Below are 22,271 nucleotides of genomic sequence, written 5' to 3'. Positions count from 1 at the left end.
ACTACAGGGTCCCTTAGCGAGTCCCTCCAATAATGCCTGGTCTGACCTGGCATTATGGACGGGACCCGTTAAGGGACCAGGGCGCAAATAATGGGCTTCACATACACGAGCCCGTTATTTGCGCCCTCCCCATTCCCATTGAGCCCTATATGGGCTCAATGGGAATGGGGAATGACATTTTCAATGGGGACTTGCCGGTCCCGCAAAGGTCGGACTACACCGGTAAGTCCCCATTGTACTAGACCGGTGCCGGACCCGTTATTGGTGGCAGTCATGGCGCAAATAGCGCCATGACTACCACCAACCTCGGAATGAGGCCCAATGTCTCACACCCAAGAGTCTACAATATCCACCCTAGCTTGTTGTACGGGTTAACTCCTGCCCCTATTAGGTTGCAGCAACTGTCTGTGTGTAGACAGTCATGGTTTAGGAGATAGATGGGGCATATTTTGACTTCCTCTAAAGGGAGCATTCTTGATCCTTCCATGAAAAGAGTTCCTCTGGTTTGAGGGGGTTTCCACTGATGCGCTGCAAGGCAGGTCCTGAAAGGTGAGGAAAAAAATAGGGGAGTTATGGCCAAGAGATCTCTTTATTGGAATAGTTAAAGACCAAGAAACAATTGACATTATTTAGCTCAAGTAAAAGGTCTGTCTTGAGCAGAACCCCCTTCATATGTTTAAGACTGTGCAAGGGGTACTCACTGATTGCCATAAACTGCGATTCATTGCTCAGGTACACAAATCATTTTGTGGGATTGCCATCACATGCCTAAATACTGGCCACTAGGCAAGAGATTGCAGTGACGTGTCCAGTTATTTGTTTCATAAGCAGGGAATGCCAAAAATGCCTAGGTACTTGCCCTGTTGCCAAGAGTTTCCATCAAGTGCCCTGGCATTCACCACTAGGGATTCCCATCCAATACCTAAGTCTGTACTCATCATTTCTGCCAAGGATTTCCATAAAATACCCAGATCGTCAGCCCATTGTCAGGGGTTGCCATGAAATAGACTGGTAGCCATGCCCTTGCAAGGAGTGCCATCAAGTGGCCAGATATTTGCTCCATCGTCGGGAATTTTCATCAAGTGGCCAGGTATTCATTGCCATGGATTGCCGTCAAATACCCAGTACTCATCCTTTTGTCAGCGGTACTTCTGGATTTACTAGCCACTTCTCCCTTTATTGTGGTAGTTGTTAAACTACCAGATTTTCTCCCAGTTGCCAGGGATTGCCAATAAATGCTCAGGGATTTACTTGTCCACAAATTATAGCCACCTGCTGTATGGAATTGCCGTCAAATGATCAGGTACTATTCCCATTGCTAGGTATCACCATCAAATGGTCAGGTACTTGCCAAACCTGTGCATGATTGGCTCCTCATTAATGCTGGTTAGCACGGTGGCAATTTGAGCGTGGATCAATGTGCACTACGCTGCACACCTCTTCTGCATACTGGCATTAAAGAGGAGCATGGCTTGCAATAGGAGTACAGTTCTTGCTGTATTCTCCTGGTGCTATGAATATATATGTGAATATAGTGGGCATTACTTAAAAATGTAATTCCACATTTCAAGATGTATCAGGGTCAGGGGGAAGTAAATACACCTAGTATTTGGTGTGAGAAAAATATATACAATAAATTGTCTTGGAAAACCTTCCAAGATCACTTTCCCTGCACGACCTTTGTTAGTGTATCAACCAATGGCTACTCAAAGAAACTTCAATAAGAACCTGCGTTATAGACCCAGCTGACTTACTCTTAGTGCTTCTGCAGTGGTTGGACCCTGTCAATCTCTGGGCCCAGGTTCTCAGTAGGCATATGCTAGCCTGACTCCTCAGCCTGGCTCCTCTCTAGCTCTAGGGCAAAAGAAAACCACGCCAAAAGAACAAATAGATTCACCACTGATTATTAACATTTCCTCTAGACAGCTATCTAAAGCTCAAATTGACACACTAAGTCTCGGGATTTCATTCATCCCCATGATTTCAACCAATGTATTTGAAGAAGAAATCAACCTTTTCAAGCTAATACGTAAAATGGAACTTAAGATCTTCTTTGACAAACTGGGACAAATTACTCCAGCTAAAGGACACGATTACTTAGAAATGAAGAATCAGAGCACTTTTCATCCGCAAATTAATAACCCACTGATCAACCTATTCAAAACAAAAACCACATGTGATCTGAGGAAAATTAAATATGAATCCTCTACTAATCAAAACATTCGGAGACATCAGCTTAAAATAATCAAGGATCTTGCTGACGACAATTCCCTCATGATTAAACAAGCTGACAAAGGGGGAGCCCTAGTACTCATGGGCACGAATCTATATAATACGGGTTGTCTTAAATTACTAGCCGACAGACAGACTTATCTCCCATTGGACAATGACCCAACAAACAACATAAGCATTATCATCAAACAGGCAGTCGAGAATGCAAGCACAATGGATTGGATATCAGACAAAACCGAGGAATTTCTGATTAAAACAAATCCAATAATCCCAGTGTTCTATGGATTACCAAAAATTCATAAAGACTCCAAAGATTCTCCATTTAGACCGATTGTTGCTGGCACTGTCAGCATATTCCAACCCCTGGCTGTTTACCTGGATACTGCACTCCAACCTTTGGTACAGAAAATAACCACGTACATGAAAGACACTACACACTTTCTCCAGAGAATTAACAACTTGCAGATCAACTTTACGGACCCTATAATATTCTCCATGGACGTTAGTAGTCTATACACTTCGATTCCCCATGACAAGGCATATCTGCCTTAGAATGGTTTCTTCTAAGACATGACGAAATTCAGATCCCAAAAACTTTTGCTATAGAACTCATTAATCTGATACTATAAAACAATTATTTCAGATTTAATGACCAGTACTATTTACAGATCTCAGCAACCTCTATGGGCTCGGCTGTAGCCCCCTCATATGCAAACATCTTCATGTTGTACTTCAAGAAAACTCATGTCTTTGACCACCCACATTGGAAAAACAAAATACACTGCTGGACAAGATACATTGAAGACGCCTTTGGCATTTGGAACGGTACAGAACAGGAGCTGACTGAATTTTGGCAATATATCAACCAATTCAATCCAGGCAACAAATTCACTATAGAGATCGGAAAACCACAGGTGAACTTTCTGGACGTAACAGTGGAATGGAAAAATATGGAACTAGTTACGTCGATGTATAGGAAACCAACGGATGTAAACAGCTCCCTACACTTTAATAGTTTCCACCCAAGACATTTAAAGGAAAATCTTCCCTACAGCCAACTCTCACGAGCTAAACGGATTACTTCCAACACAGAAAGGCTGCAGACAGAATTTGATGCTATGAGATCAAGATTTCTGGAAAGAGGATTCCCAGAAGAAGTGGTGACAAAAGCCTTTACCAGGACGGAAGCTCATCCCTGTGATATGTTACTCAATAAACAACCAACACAAACTAAATCCAACCTCATTTATACATTGAGGTACTCTGCACAGAGTTTCCAGGTCAAAAAGATCATCACAAAAAATTGGGCTCTGATTAAATCAGATCCCAACCTTAATCGTCTTTTCCAGCTCCACCAATGTTAGCGTATAAGAGAGGAAGGAATTTCAGGGATACGCTAATAAAAGCAGAAAGACCCAAAAAATCCACCCAGAGGACACTTACGAAGTTAAAAATGTTCACTTTTCCTTGCCTAAATTGTCAACATTGCTCGAACATTATAAAAGGCAATCACATTAGGCATCCTAACAATGGCAAGGAGATCCCCCTGAAAAGTTATGCAACTTGTGATTCTAAAAATGCCCATGTGGTAAATATTACGTGGGGAGGACCAGCAGAAAAGCCAAGGAAAGATGGACCGAGCATAAATCTCAGATCAGAACTAAAAACCTTAAATCGCCGGTATTCCGGCACTTTAGGGATAATAATCACAACATCTGCTTTACTAACATCACAGCTAAGCGCAGTCATTGATCTGTGTTCCATTTATCAGATTTAAATAATGACACTTTACCAATTACCATACTGTGCACCAGACATGGGCAGAGATGTATTCTGGTCTTTGTTATAGGGTAATGGCAATGATTGTACCCTTTTTGTCTACCATGCTAGATTATGTGACGCATAATAGTGAGCCTATTCTAGAACATCAATCTCTGATCCTGTGACCATTCAATGTACACACAGATTTCTAGATCTTGAACATCACTGTAATTAACATAAGGGGCTCCTGCAGAACTTATGACAGCGAGCTTTCATCTTCACATTCCCCTACATTCTCACGGAACATCTTTTTGTTCTAACCGCGAGATATGTTCAGTGTTCTTACATCCTAGCAACAATCTTTATGAGGTCATACTCCTTGTTCCCTTGTTATGGACATCTCTCGGACATTATTGCCTTTTTAGCCTTTATTTTTAATCACCATGTGACTCGAATCACGTTCGTGAGCGGCTGTCTCATCATTAGCAAAACTGGCCAGACAGCATTGTTAATTATTATTTTTCTACCTTCTAGGTCTACATTTTTCTACCTAGATTGTCTAATTTTAGGTTCCATGAGCTCTTCATTCTTATATTATCTAGTGCATCTGCTCGAGGCACTTTGTATTCCTTCTCACTTTGGCAATGTTGTACATCTACTATCCTTATACTTACCTGATTGGTCACTGCCTCGGTCAGAATCCTAGCGACCACTTGACTGGTGTGTTTACACATGACATCATGCACGCGCTCGCGCGATGATGTCATGCTATAAACATCCCGGGCCACTGCACCTATTCCTTTTATTTCCATACAAGCCTTAAACCTTTACTTAGGGACTACCTTTTTACTTTCATACTTGATACGACCTATTTTAGGTCTCTCCATAGCATTCGTTTTTGGCTTTTGCATACCCCCGAGTGACGACGATGACGTTGCACGCGCATGCGCGTGATGACGTCATGCCACCTTCCACTATATAAACACGGACAGCGTTGCTAATGGAGTCGGATAACCTATCGGACTCCAGTCTCCATGTGGCAACGCTGTGGGATACTAGGTAAGATTTTCTTTACCTCCTTGGTCAGGCACATAACTTCAGGAGTTCTCTCTGTTTAGAACCCTCATTCATAGTACGATTGTTCACTTCTCCTCACTGTTCTTCTATCTTAGCTGGCAACTTGTAGAATCTGCTCACAGGCCATTTCCACGGTTATACCCTGTTTAGCTTCCAAGATATTTTTGAACATCCTCCATCTACCTCATAATATTGGAACTTCATCTTGGTTAAAGACATTGCCTTGGAAGACTACCATTAGCTGTAAGTTATTTTCTTACACATTATTTTTTCCACTGTGTATATATAGTTCTCTTAATAGATGTTTCCTATGTCTATCCCCTCTTGCAGACAAGGGTTCTCCCTCAAAATCTCTAGACCAGACCACGCCATTGCCCGGATTTACCCTTTCGTTTGAAGAAATTTTTATATAAAGAAACACAGGGTTAGAGCGATGACTTTTGTTATTTTCCTTTTGATGTTTTTCAATTCTCACACCAGTTGCATGAGTATACAGTTGGCTCTGTGCTTAGTACCATTGATAAGTGAAATCCATGATTCCTTTCTCCACCTTTACTCCTACCTAACTATAATGATACTGTAATGATAGACATGATGGTGCTTACTTTTTTACTTTGTACCTTGATCTATGGCTATTGAGCTCAATTTATGCTCATACACGTAGACTATATATCAACTGGCAGCAACACAGCCGAGTTTCCCTAGAAAGTGGATATACAGTTTATTTTCTATTGTAGTCTTTTGGTTTGTTATACATTAGCAAGATCTTATTTTTCCATTACAGCGGGTAGCTTTACGTTTCTATTGAAGTGGTGAGGTTGTGTTTTGCCATAGAAGTGGTGAGGCCTTCATGTTCTATAGATTACTTTTCTATAGAAGGGGTGCGGTCTGGGTTTTCGATTGAATTCTGAGCCCTCAGTTTTTATGTAGATGCTAGGATCTTGGTTTTTGATGGCAGTGGGAGGTTAGTGTTTTATATAAGTGCCGAGGTCTCGGTTTTGAATAGACATGGAAGAAGGGGCTGGGGAGGTTGTTGGGTTTCTACAGAACTAGTATGAGGTCTTGGGTTACTTTAGAAGTTTGAAGCCACATTTCTCTATATAATTGCCCAGATCTGTTTATTTTTTTCCAGAAAAGTGGCATCATTTTTTTTCTATTAGTCGTTTGACGCCCATGTTCTATTGAAGCAATGTGGTCTTTGTTCCACGTAAATCATGTGCTCCTTATTTTCTATCGAGTTGTGATATTATATATGGAAGTGATTTGATCTTAGTTCTCTATAGATGTGGTTTGGTTTGAGTTCCTCTAACAGAGTTAAAGGTTTTGTGCGGGATTGGTGGGTGGGAGTTGCTGCTTGCTTATGATAGGCAGGTGTGCTCTTTGCTACTGCAGACCGAGAAGTTGATGAGGACTGAGTTTGGCCACTGGACAGATTTACTGTTGCAAATGTATTTCGCATTGTGGGGAGGTGGAGATCTAATAGTAGACTGGCCCGGTTGCAGGCAAGCGACCCCTCTGTTTAGGTCATGCCCACCTACATAGCATGGGGGCCTGAAGGTCCATCGGTGGGGTGGCGGGGAAAGCACAATCTTCATGATCTCAGGATATCTACAATTTCCAATGACCAATTTTAAGCGGTCCCAATGACCATGTGCACACTTGACAGTAACATCTACACAGTACTGTTGCACCTTTGAATATTTGCGAACTAGAAATAATCTCTCTATCACTCGGGAGGATAGCTCAGGGGCAACATGTTCGCCTTGGGTTATTATATAATACCCAGAGGTTCCTAAGCGCAGACCCAGGAATCGAACTTGTGTTGCTCTGTGTCATCTTGCGTCCAAGGTGAGCACATTGCCCCTGAGCTATCTTACCGAGACAGGATACTCCATGAATCCACAAAAGGGTGAATAGGGAATGCAAGTCGTGCTGACACGTGAGAATAACCAGTATATGGGGCAGTGTGTCACCTGAGTCAGGCAGTGCGCCAGGTGAACATGGTGTGGGGGGGACAGTGACAAAGAAATGGCGTTGGTGAAAGAGGTAGGTTGAGTCGTAAATGTCAAGGTAGGCGGGGTGACCATATCATGATGTCAAGTGGCCAGTAGATGAGGGAAGGTGCCCCGAGAGTGATGGAGGGCAATAGGGAAGTGATGGCAGGGGTGACTAGTGAGTAAAGGGGGGTGACCAGTCAATTATGCAGGGTGGTCAGTGTGTGTGTGTGTGTGCACTCCAGTGTGAACACTGAGCAAGTGAGAAGAACACGGTAAGTCAGTGAATGAGGGATGGTGTTCAGAGAATGGGGCAGTGAGTAGCAAATTAATTGGGGTGACGATTAAAGGGCAGTGGATGCAGCAGAGGGCAATGGATGTTGCAGGGTGTCTAGTGAATGCCCACATTATTCTGCTCTCGGTGATAAAGCCTTAATCAATATGTGTCATTAATTTCAGGGAGTAGAACAGGGTTTTCCACCTATTGTGCTTCATTGATTGATCCGTCAATGCTTTTCTTATTGTTATGCTATCTGGCAAGGTCAGCTGTGTGATGCCTGAGAAGGAGGGGTGGGATATTTTGGGGGACAAGGGTGACAACTGCTCCATGATGCAACCCCTGGAGGCGACCAAAGGAGGACCCCTAAGAGCTCCTCCAGTCTCGCCTCAGTAGACACCATATCGCTCTTGTTCTTAAGGGGGACAGTTTGTGTCCTGGGGAAGTGAATTGGAGAAACCCTATTGCTTTTCAGACAGCTCCCCTTCCACAGGATGAAAACCCTGAGGGAATCGGTCTAAAAATCCGTATGCAGTTGTGGGACACGGGGGTGTTTACCTCATGAACTATGGCTGCAGTCCCAGGTCCATGACAGTTGTGGGCACAACATAGCAGCACACACCGGGTCCGCAATCCCAAGCAAAGACCACAAATCAGATTCAAGAAGAAACTGCTTGGCATAACCACTTGGCATAGCGTAAAGTAGCACAATGCAAGCACTCGCCTCCTGCACAGGAAGGCTGAACACTCACAAACAGGCGAACGGGTGCAGCAAAGGTGCGCATAGTGAGATCTGCAGGTAACTATGGTGGCACTGCCTGATCAGAACCAGAATTGGCTAAGCCAAAAGTGTCAGCCAGTTGCAGTGGGAGAAAGAAGTGCATGGCTGAGCCAGTTAGGCTAGAGCGAGAGAGGAGAAACCAAAATAAGTTCCCAATTTGGGAACTCAGGTCCCCTGCACACTTTCTAGTGTCTGGAATACCAGACCAACAATTAGGTTGTTATTTAAACAATGTTTCTAGTCATATTAAAGGGAACCTTTGTATTATATCAATTTCAAAAAAGCAAATGGTTAAGGAAATAAATATTCAATCAAATCGGGTCACAAGAACCAATCTTCATTTGTATTCTTGATGTTGAAGCTGTGGGTGGCCCAATGCATTTCGAGTGGTACAACACTCTTCATCAGGGGCACATCAATATTTCTAGAGAAAGATATGTACAATATTTACATTAGAATTTTGTTTCAATCCACAACATTGTAGAGTAATCATTTCGTGCCTTGCCTGCCAGTCTGAATGAAGTGAGATCTCCTGAGCCAAGCCCCGACGACTGAACCGTGACCAAAGAGTCAAGCCTATCAAGCTTGAGCGGCAACCCTGCAGTAGACCGGCGGGCCGGGATGAGCCTCCACACCGCCTCCTCCATGCAGTCTCAGATAGTCCTCCTGGCCGCTGTCACCGTGATGGGTGTTTTGGAACAAGGTAAGGGAGCATCAACTTCAGGACTTTCCAAGGTGGGGCGTCGGGGGCAAGCATTTAAATGAACAGAAAGTCAGTTATTTATTTAATGTATAGAAGCAAGTGACTGGAAGAAGAGCTGGTTTGAAACAGCTCACTTTGTTACGAGAAGAAAGCACACTTGAACCATACATGTTCTTGGTTGCTCACGTCTCAGAGGCCTCCATATGAGATGGAAGTATGCTCTACCAGAAGCTCTTGAAAGGTGCCAACTTAGGTTATCTTCTCCTGGCACATTGGCATGAATGCTGCATTTGTGGTGTACGATCTGCTAGAAAGGTAAAACTGCACCGGTAAAATTGTACTGGTGCGGATCATATTTTGATGACTCACAATTTAAGGTGAAATTCCAAATTTAAATTATGGAAATTGAAGTATGATCTGAAATGTCTGAGGAGAAACAACCCGGGTATAAACTCACATTTGTGCGTAAGCGAGCGCGCTTCCCAGCTGCTCAGATCTCTGCGTAATTAAGGGCATTGCTTTCAGTCATGCCTGGGAGGTTGACTCAGCTGTTCATCCTCTGAGGTAATTTCACAGATGTCATTGCGTTGGATGCAGACACCTGTTCCTTACAGTCTACACGTATAAAAGAGTAACTGTGCTTCACTGAATTGCTTTTTGTAGCCTCAAGTATATTTGATATATTCTCTTCTGGGAATCTGCACCAGCCACTCAGCATCACAGGCCCGAGTTCGATGCTGCTGGCTGATGCCACGTGCCACTGGGCTCCAGTTATTGGCCTGCCCTTGGTCCCCTTCTGTGTCGCCACCCATGCCATTTTGCCCTCTCTCCCCTAGACCACCTTACCTGCACCCGACACCCCACTTTCTAGGCACCATGTTTACTGTCTCCAACGACTCCCCACCCATGGCACCTGGCCCTGCTCCTCTCCAGCATACCTCCCAAGTACCAGACATGCCCTAGCGGGTCAGCCACACTACACACAAACACATCCACCACAACAAACCTCTGCAAACAATCCCAGACACTGGGCCTTACCCCTCCGGACACAATAAACCAGTGCATACAATCAAAGCACACTTAGAAAGCCGACACGCAGAGACACCAGTTTCTCCTGGCTCTGAAAGCATCAACGGGTGAGCACATCCTCCATCCTATCACTCTTCCTTCCTTCACTGACCTACCCACATCCCTTCTTACAGAGCCACGTGAGCGCCTGGAGGCCATGCAAATGGTAGCGGTGCGCGGTATAAGTCAATATAACAAAACATGGAAATCGAACAGGGACCTTGCTCAGTGCCCTGGCTTCCATTTCCATAGCAACCGTGTTTTTTTTTCTTTTTCAATTCTAAATTCACGAGTCGTACACATACCGCAACTATGCTTTCCCTCTTTTCATACATCTTCAGCATGCCATGCATTTGCCCCGGAGTGCTAATAACCATAATGCCCCCTTCCTTGGGCCATGATGTGTGGTAATGTCCCACTTCCCCTGTTAAAGACCCTGGCTTTCCTCCTTTGTGTGCCGTTATCACTTGCCATGGCCCCGAGAACCTGTCATTATTGCTTAAGCAAGACTTTGTAAAAATGAAGTCTTTTGTAAGTGCATTTCGATTCGACGGATTATAGTATAACCTGGATGACAAAATTGCACTCATTACTGCTTTCACATTTTAGCGTTGACCTCCCCTTAACTGCCAGGTTATCATGCAAGTCTATGCAAAAAGGACGAGCTTACTCGTCCTTGGCACTTAAGGGGAGTGATTAAAAAGTGGGCTGTGCAGAATCTTAATATGTACAGGTCTTGCCAGCAATACTACACAATCTGACAGTGCTGGCATTTCGCTACTTGCTAGGCATCACAGGAGATCGAGGCCCCAGAAACCCTTGCATCACCGAATCCAGAGTGCGCATTCCTGCTCTCCGTCCTTGTGTGGGAACAACCACACAATACAGACCTACATTGTGCAATGGCTTCCCCAGGCCAGCACGAGCATTCCAAAGGCGAGGCTGACTTCCTCCAAGTGAACAGAACCCAAGCAAACTCTCCTCACAGCTTTCTGCAGCGATTGAGGGACGCCAGGCGACCCCTGAGGTCTCCCTTGCTACCCCTGTGATCTCCCTTGCTACCCCAAAAAAAGTGTTTTAAAATATATATATATTTTTAATGCAAGCTCCTGGGCTGTGGCAAGCGCCATGTTTCTGGAGTGGCTGGCTGTCTTGATCAGGCTGCTGGGAAAAATACTGTGGGTTCCACAAGTCTAACACTTTGAGCAGTGACCCTAAATAGGAAAGAATAGGAATAACAAATAATGTGTCTTTCTGGAATTCTATACAATAATTGCTAGACTCATTAAAGGTGTATTTCAGGCACAATTCAGGGGGCGAACCTCATCACGAGTTGGGCACTAACGCCGGCGGTATTACCGTCAGCGGTATTAACCCTACCGCCAAACCCCCTGGCGCTATTAGCGCCGGATCACGGGTTTGGTGGTAATGGAATTCCCCACTGAGCCCATTCGGGGATGCCCCATTCCCCATTGGGCTCAATGGGGAATTTTCGCGCTCTTACCGCTGGCGGATTTCCCGCCGGCGGTAATGGCGTGAATTTTGGGCGGATTTCCCCCCAGCTCAGAGCTGGGGAGAAATCCGCCGAAGCCCTGATTTGGCGGACCCTTAAATCCGGCGGTAATAGCGCGACCGCCGGATTTAAGGGTTACCGCCAAACTCGTGATGAGGCCCTAGTCTGTTCTTAAACCCCTCAAATTCACAATGCAGACAAAAACTTCCAAAAAGCATTTAGAGTAGAATAAGCATCCATTTCGGACTGTATTTTGCTTTCTGAAAGTTGCAATTATAGCATGTTTTTTTCTGCCGTTCTCTCTGTTACGATCACCACAAGACATTCCCACTCGGTGTCCTCTCTAACTTGTCAAAATCCTTTTGCTTAAAAGGTTGTGTGCAGTGTAGACATGTTTGACCATAGCACATCAAGTGGCCCTTGATTTCATTGTGCCACAATTAATGCTTTGCTGTTATGTGTCTATCTTTCATATCTCCCTGGCATGCTGTTCAGGATGTTCGCATGCATGAGGTAACGACTGCCCAGAGTACGGGATGCCGTGTTAGTGCGCTGCATTCCTTGCGCTACTCTAAATTCACATTAACGAACCCTCCCAATGGTATGTATTTTGCCAACCTCTGAAGCCTGAAAAGTAGATCCATGCAGCCTTGACATGTGGATATCTTTGCATCAGACCTGCAGATGAACTGGCCTGCTGTTAAATCTGTTATCAGTTTAATGGTATCCACTACAGAGTGTAATTTGCTTTCTGACTTTGAGAACATTCATACATGTAAATGCTCATTTTACTATAGCTGGTAAAATAGCTCTAGAGAGTAAGATAGCTCAGTGGGTTGAGCGCTTGCTGTCTTTTGCAATATGTGTTTATGATCTGCAAGTTCAAATCCCAGCAAGGCCAACTCGGGCTTTCATCCTTCGGAGGTCGATAAATGAGTACCAACGCAGGTTGGGTGATATTGTATGTATATTTGTTCTATATAAAGCACTTAAGCGTAAGTGCTATATAATAACACATCATTATCATTTGGCCTTGGATATCTGCTTGCATGCACAGTAATATGGGCGTATACACACTATTAATGATACATATGGTGATCCATTCTTGTATGAAATGTATATTACATTAGTGATATCATAACCATTTTTGTTGTCCATAGTGTACTTAGGAACAATGCTATGTGATGCCACTTCCTGTTTTGTCAAAGGGTGAAAGATTGTGTTCCATCACTGCCCGTGATGTCACTTCGCGGTTGTGTCAAATTACATCACTTCCTGTGATGTCATCAGAGGTCAACGGTCATGTGGTGTCACTTCCACTACCCCTTGCATTTTGGTGAAATGACGTCCTTGTCTTACAGGGATGCAAACACTACTTCTTTATGGAACCTTTGCTTCTTTTCTCAGGAAGGATACTTGAATTGAAATGGGTTAACCTATATCAACTCCAAATACGTGAAATGACATCGGATTGTGGTACTTTTCTTTAATGATTATTCTTTCCCTTTCATTTCAGGATTTCAAATACACATTCCTCCTGTCCATAGTCCATAGAAGCTGCTAGTCTTTTTCCATCTGATGCGTGTTATAGCTCCTACACAAAGCCCTACTTTGAAGATCTACAGCTTCTACTTCCTGATCCACTGTCCCCTGGCTGTGCTTAGGTTTCCGCAGTGCTCACTGACCCATGCTGAGCATCTGGGTCAGAAAGAAACACAAAGGCCTGGTATGCCTGCAGGTTTTCGGTGCGGGCGAAATAAACAAATAAATAAACAAATCCCGGAGAAATGTCAGAGGATAACTCAGCCTCTGGAAAGACACAACATCATCTCATTCATTCAATCAAGTCAATACTCCACAGGTAGGCTTTCCCATCACATATGTCACATCTTCGCTCTCGACAAAAAACTACTGTCACCATAATCATCAGCAGTTTTTTCTTCCTGTCACAAGTTCTCTTATCAAAAGCACACAGTACAGGGGTTCCACCCAGAGTGGACACAATCTTAGCACCTTTGATCGTCGACGATATCATTTGGTCAGTTTGAGTGACCTGCTGATCTTTGCAATGTTGGGCACACATCTTTGGTAATAAATTGCAGAAACCTAGAAAAACAGTTCGTGTAGAGTCTGTGGACATAGCCAGCTGCAGGATCCACTGAGATGCCATCTATGGAGACAATATGGCCAATGTACTTCATGCTATTGCTGCAAAGATGGCTTCTTTCTGTGCAAGCTTTCAGGCGTGGTGTCGCAGATGGTAAAGTACTTTCACATGTGCGGCTCACTGGTGGACAGTAGGCATGTCTACCCTAATGTGGTTTATTCATTTACCCTTCATTACATGCTTCTATGGACCATCTATGTAGCAAGGGGATTACAATGAAGTTCTCCAATACTGTGATCAGTCTGACATGCTTGTCTGGGTTGTAGATTGATGTTACTTTGCCCCGTGACCACCTATTTTGTTTCCCTTATTACAATCTGGTACTGCTTCATTTGCAGGATCCCTTTTGAGCCTGTTTAATAGCTGTAGGTTTTCCGGAGACATTGGCTATTTTCCCCATCCTTTCTTTTGGACCAGTTGGAAACCCACTTGTCAGCAGGTAACGGTAACATCTTATGGATGTCACTCTGGAATCAACCTGGTGCTAATTCAGCTCTGCGGGGCATGACACCAATATATGTTCCATGATTATTACAACATGTAAGAGTTGGGAAGCAGTCACTTGCTCCCCCTTTAAGCATCTGTTACAATCCTTTGTAACTGACTCGGACCAAGTATTACAGGAAAAGGTGGTACACAATCCACTCAAGAGGAATCACAACTCTGTACAGCACTTTATATCAATCCTTAGAAAATATTGAAAAATGCTCAGTGATAAGAATCAATTATTGCTTATATTCTATGTTTCAAAACACGCTTCCCAATTGTAATTGATTATTTATAACGCCAATACCCAGAGGATTCTAAGCGCGGAAGCGGGGATCGAACCTGTCATCTTGCTCTGCGTCACGAGAGCTAATGGTAAGTACTGTAATCCTGCGGATTCAAAATCAAAGTTGGGTGTCACTAGCAGGCATAGTTATGTATTTATACATCTATGATTTGCATGAAAAAAAGAGTCCATGTGACCTCTTTTTTCTGATTCCTCGCTATAGCAATGTGTTGATCCTATGCAGTTCGTATATTTTTCCTATTCATAGGTGGGCAATACAGTACCAGATTTTTCAGAATCACTGTATCCCACCGTAGAGTTCAAGATTTTCATAACCTGTTCCTCAGGGCAATCTCATTGGGGCACTGTGCTGTCAATCATTAGATCAGAAAACCAGGACTGAATTGTAGCTGTAGAACACCAGGGTTGGAGATCATGCCATCAGTGCTAGTAGGACATGCTGCTGACTGCTTTGATCTGTTGCAAGATCAGAGGCCACACTGTCTACTGGTCACGGAATCGTAGTTATCTGACTCGTTTTGTGAGTTGCTCCGAGCAGATCAGCCCTCTAACCATCCTGGTGGCGGTGTGGCCTTTATTTTTAAATCCAGCATCTGCTGCCATCCCCTTGTTGTTTACATGGTGCGCGTGTCTCTTTCCGCCATCAAGACTGTGCACTTTCTTATTGTCTATCAGCCACCACGCTTTGATTCTGCATTTGTGGAATCATGTGTTAGTGTTGTGGCTACTTCTCAGTCACAGTATAACAATCAGATTGTGGTAGGTGATTTTAACTATAGATGCAATTATCCGTCTGAGACCACAGCTGCTAATTTTAGCCTAGCTATGGCAGACTTATCACTTCACCAATTTGTTTCTGAGCCAACTCACATTCTAGGTAATTGACTTGATCTGATTTTTGTGCAGACTAATTGTATTATAATGTCCAATAGTTATGGAGGTACTTGGTCAGACAACTTTATTGTCCCTTTCATTTATAGTTTTGCTGATTGTATTCCAGTGCCACGTAATGCCACATAATGAAAGTGTTTGGAAGTGCTGCTGGCGGTCCGTTGAGCACTCCTTGATTTCTCTCGCATATTGACAAACTATGTAGGTCCACTTCTAGTTTGGAATTCCATGGCTCTCAATGCGGATAAGACTGAGATTCTCATCACTGCCTCTAATTATATGCTGAAAAACATCTCCCCGCAGTACGCCAACTTTTCCATTGTGGCCAAGAGCATTAAAACGCTTGGCATTGCGCTTGGATCCGAGGTCACCATGAGGCAGCATGTAGCTAAGACCCGCACCTCCTGTGGCTTGATCAATAAACAGCTGGGTTATCTGCGCCCCTTTCTATCTGTGAAAAACATGTCAATTTTAAGCCTCCGCCTTCGTTAATTCAAGGCTTGATTATTGTAATAGTTTTCTGGCCGGCACTGCTCAATCCAATCTCCCAGCCCTTTAGGTCACACAAAATGGTGCTGTTAGAGCAGTGCTAGGCATCCCCAGATGGCAGTCTATCACCGAAGCCAGAAGAAATCTGCACTGGCTGCCTGTCAAGCACTGTGTCTCCTTTAAGATCCCGACGCTTACCTTTAAGTGCCTGACCCTTGTTGCGCCCATCTATCTCTGAGCGCATCAAGCGCTATGTGCCCTCACAATCTCTTAGGTCACTTGACCGGCCAAACTCAGTGAACCCCGATTTTGCTTAGCCAAATTTGGGAAGACAATCTTTGATGTTTTGACTCCTGCCACTTGAAACTCCATCACCTTGGATCTGAAAATGACCACATCTCTTGCTCACTTAAAAAAAGAAGTTGAAAACCTTTCTCTTCAGGGCTCCTTCAATCTAGTTTCCATTCTATCTGACGCTGTTCCACTGGTTCTGTTCTCTGTTCACTGTTATACATGTGCGCCCTGAGGCCTTCGGGTGATCTGGCGCATTAAGAATTTAAATAAATAACTGTACTCCCTCTCTCAGATATTTTTGTCTACTGCAGATTTACTCGTGTCCTTAAAAAGTTTTAAAATTTGTGGTCAGCAGTTGGAACCTTGGTTCAATGAGGATCTTAAATTACTATGCCTTATGCGTAGACAAGCTGAACAGAAGTGCCGTACCTACTAAACCCTGGGTGATAGGGTTTCATTCCGTGCTGCCACTGCTAAATATCATCTGGCCATCAGTAAGGCCAAATTCAACTTCTTTGCCCAGCAAATTGAAAATTCTATTGATCATCCAACAGAATTGTTTAAAGTTGTCCGATCCCTGTCCTCTATCATTCCCCCTTTTTCTGGTGTTTCTCCTTCTCAGAACCTATGTAACTATTTGGCAGATATCTTTATCCACAAGATTGTTGATATTCGATATCCTATCACACAGTCTAGGCGTGGGACTAGTGCACCTGCAGTCCCCTCACCCATCCCAATGCTTCAGGAGACACCTGCCATCCTGGCTGCTGTATGGGACTTGTTCCCTCTTTTCTCCACTATGCAGATTCTGGTAGCAACGGAAAAAATGAAATCCTCCTCACCAACGGACGTTATTCCATTGCATATTGTGAAAACAATCCTCCCATCTATTGTCACTAATGTTGTATCGGCCATCAACCGGTCGTGCTATACAGGCATGATTCCTTCGGATCTAAAACATTCCTTTGTTATTCCACTACTAAAGAAGCCTGCCCTTGTTCCCTTAATTCCTGTAAATTTCCACCCGATATTGCTCCTTCCTTTCCTCATGAAGCTGCTGGAATCCCTGGTTGCACCCTTGCTTGGGAGAATCTGTGAAGAATCGGGTCTTTTTCAATTTCTTTCAATCAGGGTTCTGTCCAGGAAGAGGCAGAGTTGGTATTGGTCTCTATGCTGGATGATTTAACAATTATCACCGATCAGGGCGGTGTGGCAGCAATGATTTTTTTGGATCTGTCGGTGGCCTTTGACAACGTGGACCACTCCCTCCTTCTTAGTCGACTCTCAGCAGCTGGGATCTTGGGTACTGTTCTATCTTGGTTTGGTTAATTCCTGATCGTTCCCAGTCTGTGTCTCTTCGCTCCTTTCTGCTCTCCTTCTGCTTTTGGTGTTCCTCAAGGCTCTGCCCTCTCCCCTACCTTGTTTGCGAGCGAGTGGTTTCGGATTCTCTGTGTGCTCCTGGGAGGTGTGTTGGAGCAGTTATTAGTCTCAGTGAGACTTTCATCCGGCACTGCGAGCTAAAGGCTCTTGCCGCATCGGATCGGAGGAGCGCTTCCTGGAGGAGGCGTGGTGTGTATTGCACGTGACCACATCACGTGACTTGGCTTCCCTTCAAAACCCGGAGGCTACCGCCCTTGCTGCTTTAAGCCCGGCGGGGTCAAGCCCTTCGACTGTTGTGCGGCTGTTGGGGAGCTGGCGGGGCTGAGGGGGCGAATAGCGGTCACTATACCACTGTATATCGGTCAAGTAAGGGCGCAGAGTACGCCGTCACTCCTTCGGAGTTCTTCATAATCGACTATTCGGCACAGTTTCTATTTATTGATGTTCTTTGTATGGGATTTCCCGATCTATATACTTGCACTTACTTTTAGTACGACAGCGTGCAGTGGTATCTAACTGTTTTTAAATTTTGTATGGTCAAACAAATGATTGGTTAGGATACCTTTTAAAATATTTTTGCAATACTTAACTTTACTCAATCGATACTTATATTTTTTCATACCTTCTCTAAGAGTGGTGACCCCCTGAGTTTATATAATGGGAGTCACACTCAGAAGCATGGGAAGTATCCCAGAGGAATCCATAGTACAGGGGGGTAGAGTCCCACCACAGGTGGTAATCTCTCTTCCACATTTGTCGCAAGCGTTTCAACCTGTTAAGTTGGGTTCTGCTCCATTCACTGGAGAAGTGACTCTGGTAGCCCCCCAGGGAAGTCCTACTTCTCCAGGTAAAGAGGTTCCTACGGATTTTGGTCCAGAGCAAATTAATCAAACGGACTCTATGGTAGAGGTGGTGGGAGTTATAAACCGGACTTTGTTAAACATTGAGTCAAAGATGAACTTTTTGGCTGATGAACCAATGGCGGTGGAGCGAGATTTAGTATCAGACACTTCCATATTGGGCCCACTGTTGTCCCATGAACTTTCTAGGAAGGTTCATGGCCCAAGAGACCCCAAATGGAAAGAGCCAGTATCCGCTGTCTTCTCACCTAAGCAATGGGGCTACAAGGAGAAATTGTCACAGTACCAGTTCAGTCAAGTACGAAAGGGAAATTGGGCGAAGGGACGAGACTTCCCCATTATTACTCCAGGGCAGTGAAAGTGTTAAATCAGGGGATGATGACTTCCTAGTGGAGAAGCCAGAGACTGAGGCTGAAGATCCAGAGGCTATTGAAACTAAATAAGTCTCCTTACATGATCAGCTACCCCCGGTAGATGAGCTATCATTTCCGGTTCTCTCTAGAATTATGGACTCTATGGATAGAGGCTACGATACACTGAATTATGAAATTCGGGAGTTAAGACAATCACTGAAGGAAGTACTGAGTAAAGTGAACTTCTTGGAAGGCTACATAATGGCAGTCTCAGTTTTAAATACTGTTAGCCCAAATAAGATGGACATTGAGGGGTCTGGGGTGGTACAAGGAAATAGTGCTGAACTTAAACATTTGGGAATACAGGGGGAGAAGGCTGAGTTAAAGGGAGACTGTGCTTTAGTAGTTCATGAGGTATCAGAAATAGCCCTCCCTTCAGTATCAATGTTGGGGAAGGAACAGGTACAGGAAATCAAGCCGCTGAGTAGTAGCCCAAAGGTGAGCAAACTTAGTAATATAAACAAGCAGTCTCTTCAGCAAAAAAAACCTAAAAACTGTAAACCCCCACCTTCACAACAGAATAAAGGGTCACGGAAATTCCTACGTAACCTAAGGTTGGCTGTGGATAAACACATGCAAATTGATAGAGACATTAGACCAGAGAAAGAAGGATTTCTTTATAAACAGGAAAAGGGGTCTAAACAAGGAATCAGTAATGGTTAAGGAAGCTGACAAGGTTTCATCTGTGTTGGATACTGTGCAGGAGGGTGATAGTCCTTCTTTCGATCTAAGCAATATATCCGTCTATCCAGTAGACATGGGAGAGGTAGAGCCCGAATGGACTAAGGGACTAGAGGTTATAAAAAACATTGAACCTGGAATTGGGAAGGGAGTTGGAAAGAGTTGTCCTCTGGTAGAAGGACTATCGGTCCCACCATTTATAACAGTAGGAAAGGGTCTGGTGAAACCTTTGGTAGAAGCTGTAGAAACAGGAAATTTACCGGCTCCCAAGTTGTATGCAATTTTCTCGAAACCCGGGGTGGTGAAGACGGACTCGGGGAAGCTGCCACAGCTAAGGGTTCCTCAATTAGTGCCTTTTCCGACCTCGAGATTAGTGGAGGAAGTGGGCCTGGGGACCCCAAAATGTAAGTTCCTGGATCAATCGAAGGGGGTGGGAGAGAGTATGGGGCAAGCAAGATCGCCTAAAAAGTGGAATCCAAGGCAAGAGCCAAACTTGGAAAAAAAAGACGCCTGTAAACGGTGAGGTAACCATCTTCATGAGTCGTCTTTTCGAAAGCTCTAATAGATACCCTTTAAACAGACATATCTTGGCTTTAATGCAGGAAATCCAAAAGTTGAAATTGATATCCTCAGGGGACATTAAGACGGTAGAATTCGTTTATGACGACTGCCTAGATATTGTAAGACTTAATCTAAGGTCACACTTAGCAAAGGAAATATTATTGGGGGAGAGAGAACGCTTCCTAGCCCTTGGTTTTGAAGTTACAGATACAGGGCCCTCAATTTTATCAAGTTTGGTACCCATCCACCAAGTAAAGAAAGGCAAGATACAAGATGAAAGAGAAAGATATAACAAGGAGATTTATAGTTCCAGAGGTTATACGCAAGTTCCATTTGGCAGAGGGATAAACCAGGAAAGGGAGGAAAATCGATTCCAACACACATGATGGTCTAACTGGTCAAAAATTACATGGAATTCTAGAGGACACAAGAATATTATGAATAATCACAAACTCTTTTTAAATTTTGACATTATTTGTTTGCAGGAAACTTTTTTGTTAGATACACCCATGATAGATGGATTCAACACAGTCTACGTCAAGGCCCAACGGGGAGCGAAGTGTAGGCCGTTTGGGGGTCTCCTAACTGCAGTTAAACGTTCTTTGGGGCTCTCAATGCAGGTAATTGAGGTAGACAGGTCAGACATTCTGGTTGTACTCTTAGAATGGCAAGAAGACGATGAGAGTCCCACAAGCAAATGTTTCCTGGTAAACGTTTACTTCAGTCCCTTAAAGGATAAGTTGGAAGAAGCCTTGATGGCAATTTCTTTCACATTATTGGGAGAATTTCCAGAGGAGGGGGCCTCAGTGATAATTGTTGGAGACTTTAACGCAGAATGCCTCGATGAAAAGTGGTATCTAGAGATTGATAGAAAGTCTGTCTGCAAGGAATCCCGGGAGAGAGGGAAGAGGATCACCCAGGAATTTGAGGCATGGAACCTAAGTATAATCAACGGTAACATACAGATGGACATTCCGCCAGCTTTTACATGGCAGAATGGGCTGTGGAAATCAACAATAGATTACATCTTCATTTCGCACGATCTTATCACAAAAGGAGTTTCCCTGGAAATAAAATTCCTGAAATGGAGCGACCACTCCCTCCTGGAATTTAAATTGCTTGGTGTGGCAAAATATAGCGAATCAGACACTGTGGGAGTGGAGATAAACTCAAGAAAGAATGAGGTCAAGTGGGCCCCTAGAATTGCGGCGGCATTTTTGTCTGGGATCGTAAATTTGCCAGCAAACAAGATGGCCCGCTTATGCACAGCAGAAGGATACCCTACTATGGTAAGGGAGTTGTTAGGAAGGTTAACAACAGATAGGGGTCCAACCCAGACGGTGGCAAGTAGGAAGGGTTCTCACTCCTTTGACATAGAAGTTCAGGTTCACAAAAAGGATCTACATCGAGAAGTGAGGCTTCTCAAAAAATCTGCACTTCCGGGTTACATGGAAAAGGTGAGGAAATTAAAACAAACATATAGGAATTGGGCAAAAGGTAGAAAGTACATATTATACATTAAGAACGCCGAGAGAATGCTGGCTTGTATGTTTGGGAATAGGCCGGGTATATTTTGGGACCTAATTAAACCGAAAGGTACACAAGATTATCTTCAGGCACAGGCGGTTAGTGACATTGGCTGGGTAAAACATTTCTCAGTTTTGTACAGGGTGGAAGGTCTAGACCAGTCAGTCACATGGCCAGAGGCGGACTGGAGGGGTGCTATAGAATGGGATCTGGAGGATTTAAAGATCTTGATAAAGAAAAGTAAGTCCTCGAATGCACCAGGTCCAGACGGTCTCTCTAACCTGACATACAAAGGCAATTTAGTAGTTTGGTCGCAGGTATTGTCTGCTTTGTTCATGGATATTTTGGCTAGTAATTCGTTTCCTTCTACCTGGTCAGCAGCAACCCTAATCCTTGTGTTTAAAGGTGGGGCTAGGTCCTCTCCTAATTATTATAGACCTATATCCTTACTAGATGCCTCGAACAAAATATTTGCGAAAATACTGCTGAAAGCTCTACAAAAATGGGCCGTGGAATCAGACTCCTTAGATGTTTTTCAGTCAATCAACCAATTGCATGGTGCTAGATTTACTAGCACATCAAGCAAAGGAGCAAGCACAGCCAGTATTCTTTGCTTTCTTAGATATTAGTAAAGCCTTCAATATGGTTAACAGGGCTCTTTTGTGGAAAAAATTGTACGACAGGGGGTGTCCCATAGCCCTGATAAGTATTCTGGTGGCCCTCCATACAAACACAAGGATTAGGTGTCATGATCTCTGCTTCCAAAAGGTCAGGGTTTTCCCAACTCCCTTGGAAGCAGATCCATAACC

The 22,271-nt window shown here is 44.0% G+C and overlaps 1 protein-coding gene across 1 annotated transcript in view; it reads left to right on the top strand.

The window, feature by feature from the left end:
• Positions 1-8,625: 8,625 nt before the first annotated feature.
• The window catches only part of LTC4S (leukotriene C4 synthase), a 401,489-nt gene continuing 387,843 nt past the window's right edge, over positions 8,626-22,271 (top strand). The window contains exon 1 of the mRNA XM_069652848.1: positions 8,626-8,825. Coding sequence (XP_069508949.1) covers positions 8,744-8,825 — 82 coding nt within the window. The 5' untranslated portion in view covers positions 8,626-8,743. The remainder of the gene's footprint in view (positions 8,826-22,271) is intronic.

The sequence above is a fragment of the Ambystoma mexicanum genome, chromosome 3q (genome assembly GCF_040938575.1).
Source record: "Ambystoma mexicanum isolate Mex_15411 chromosome 3q, UKY_AmexF1_1, whole genome shotgun sequence".
NCBI lineage: Eukaryota > Metazoa > Chordata > Amphibia > Caudata > Ambystomatidae > Ambystoma > Ambystoma mexicanum.
The sequence above is the reverse complement of the archived record's forward strand: the minus strand, read 5'-3'. Positions and strand labels throughout refer to the sequence as shown.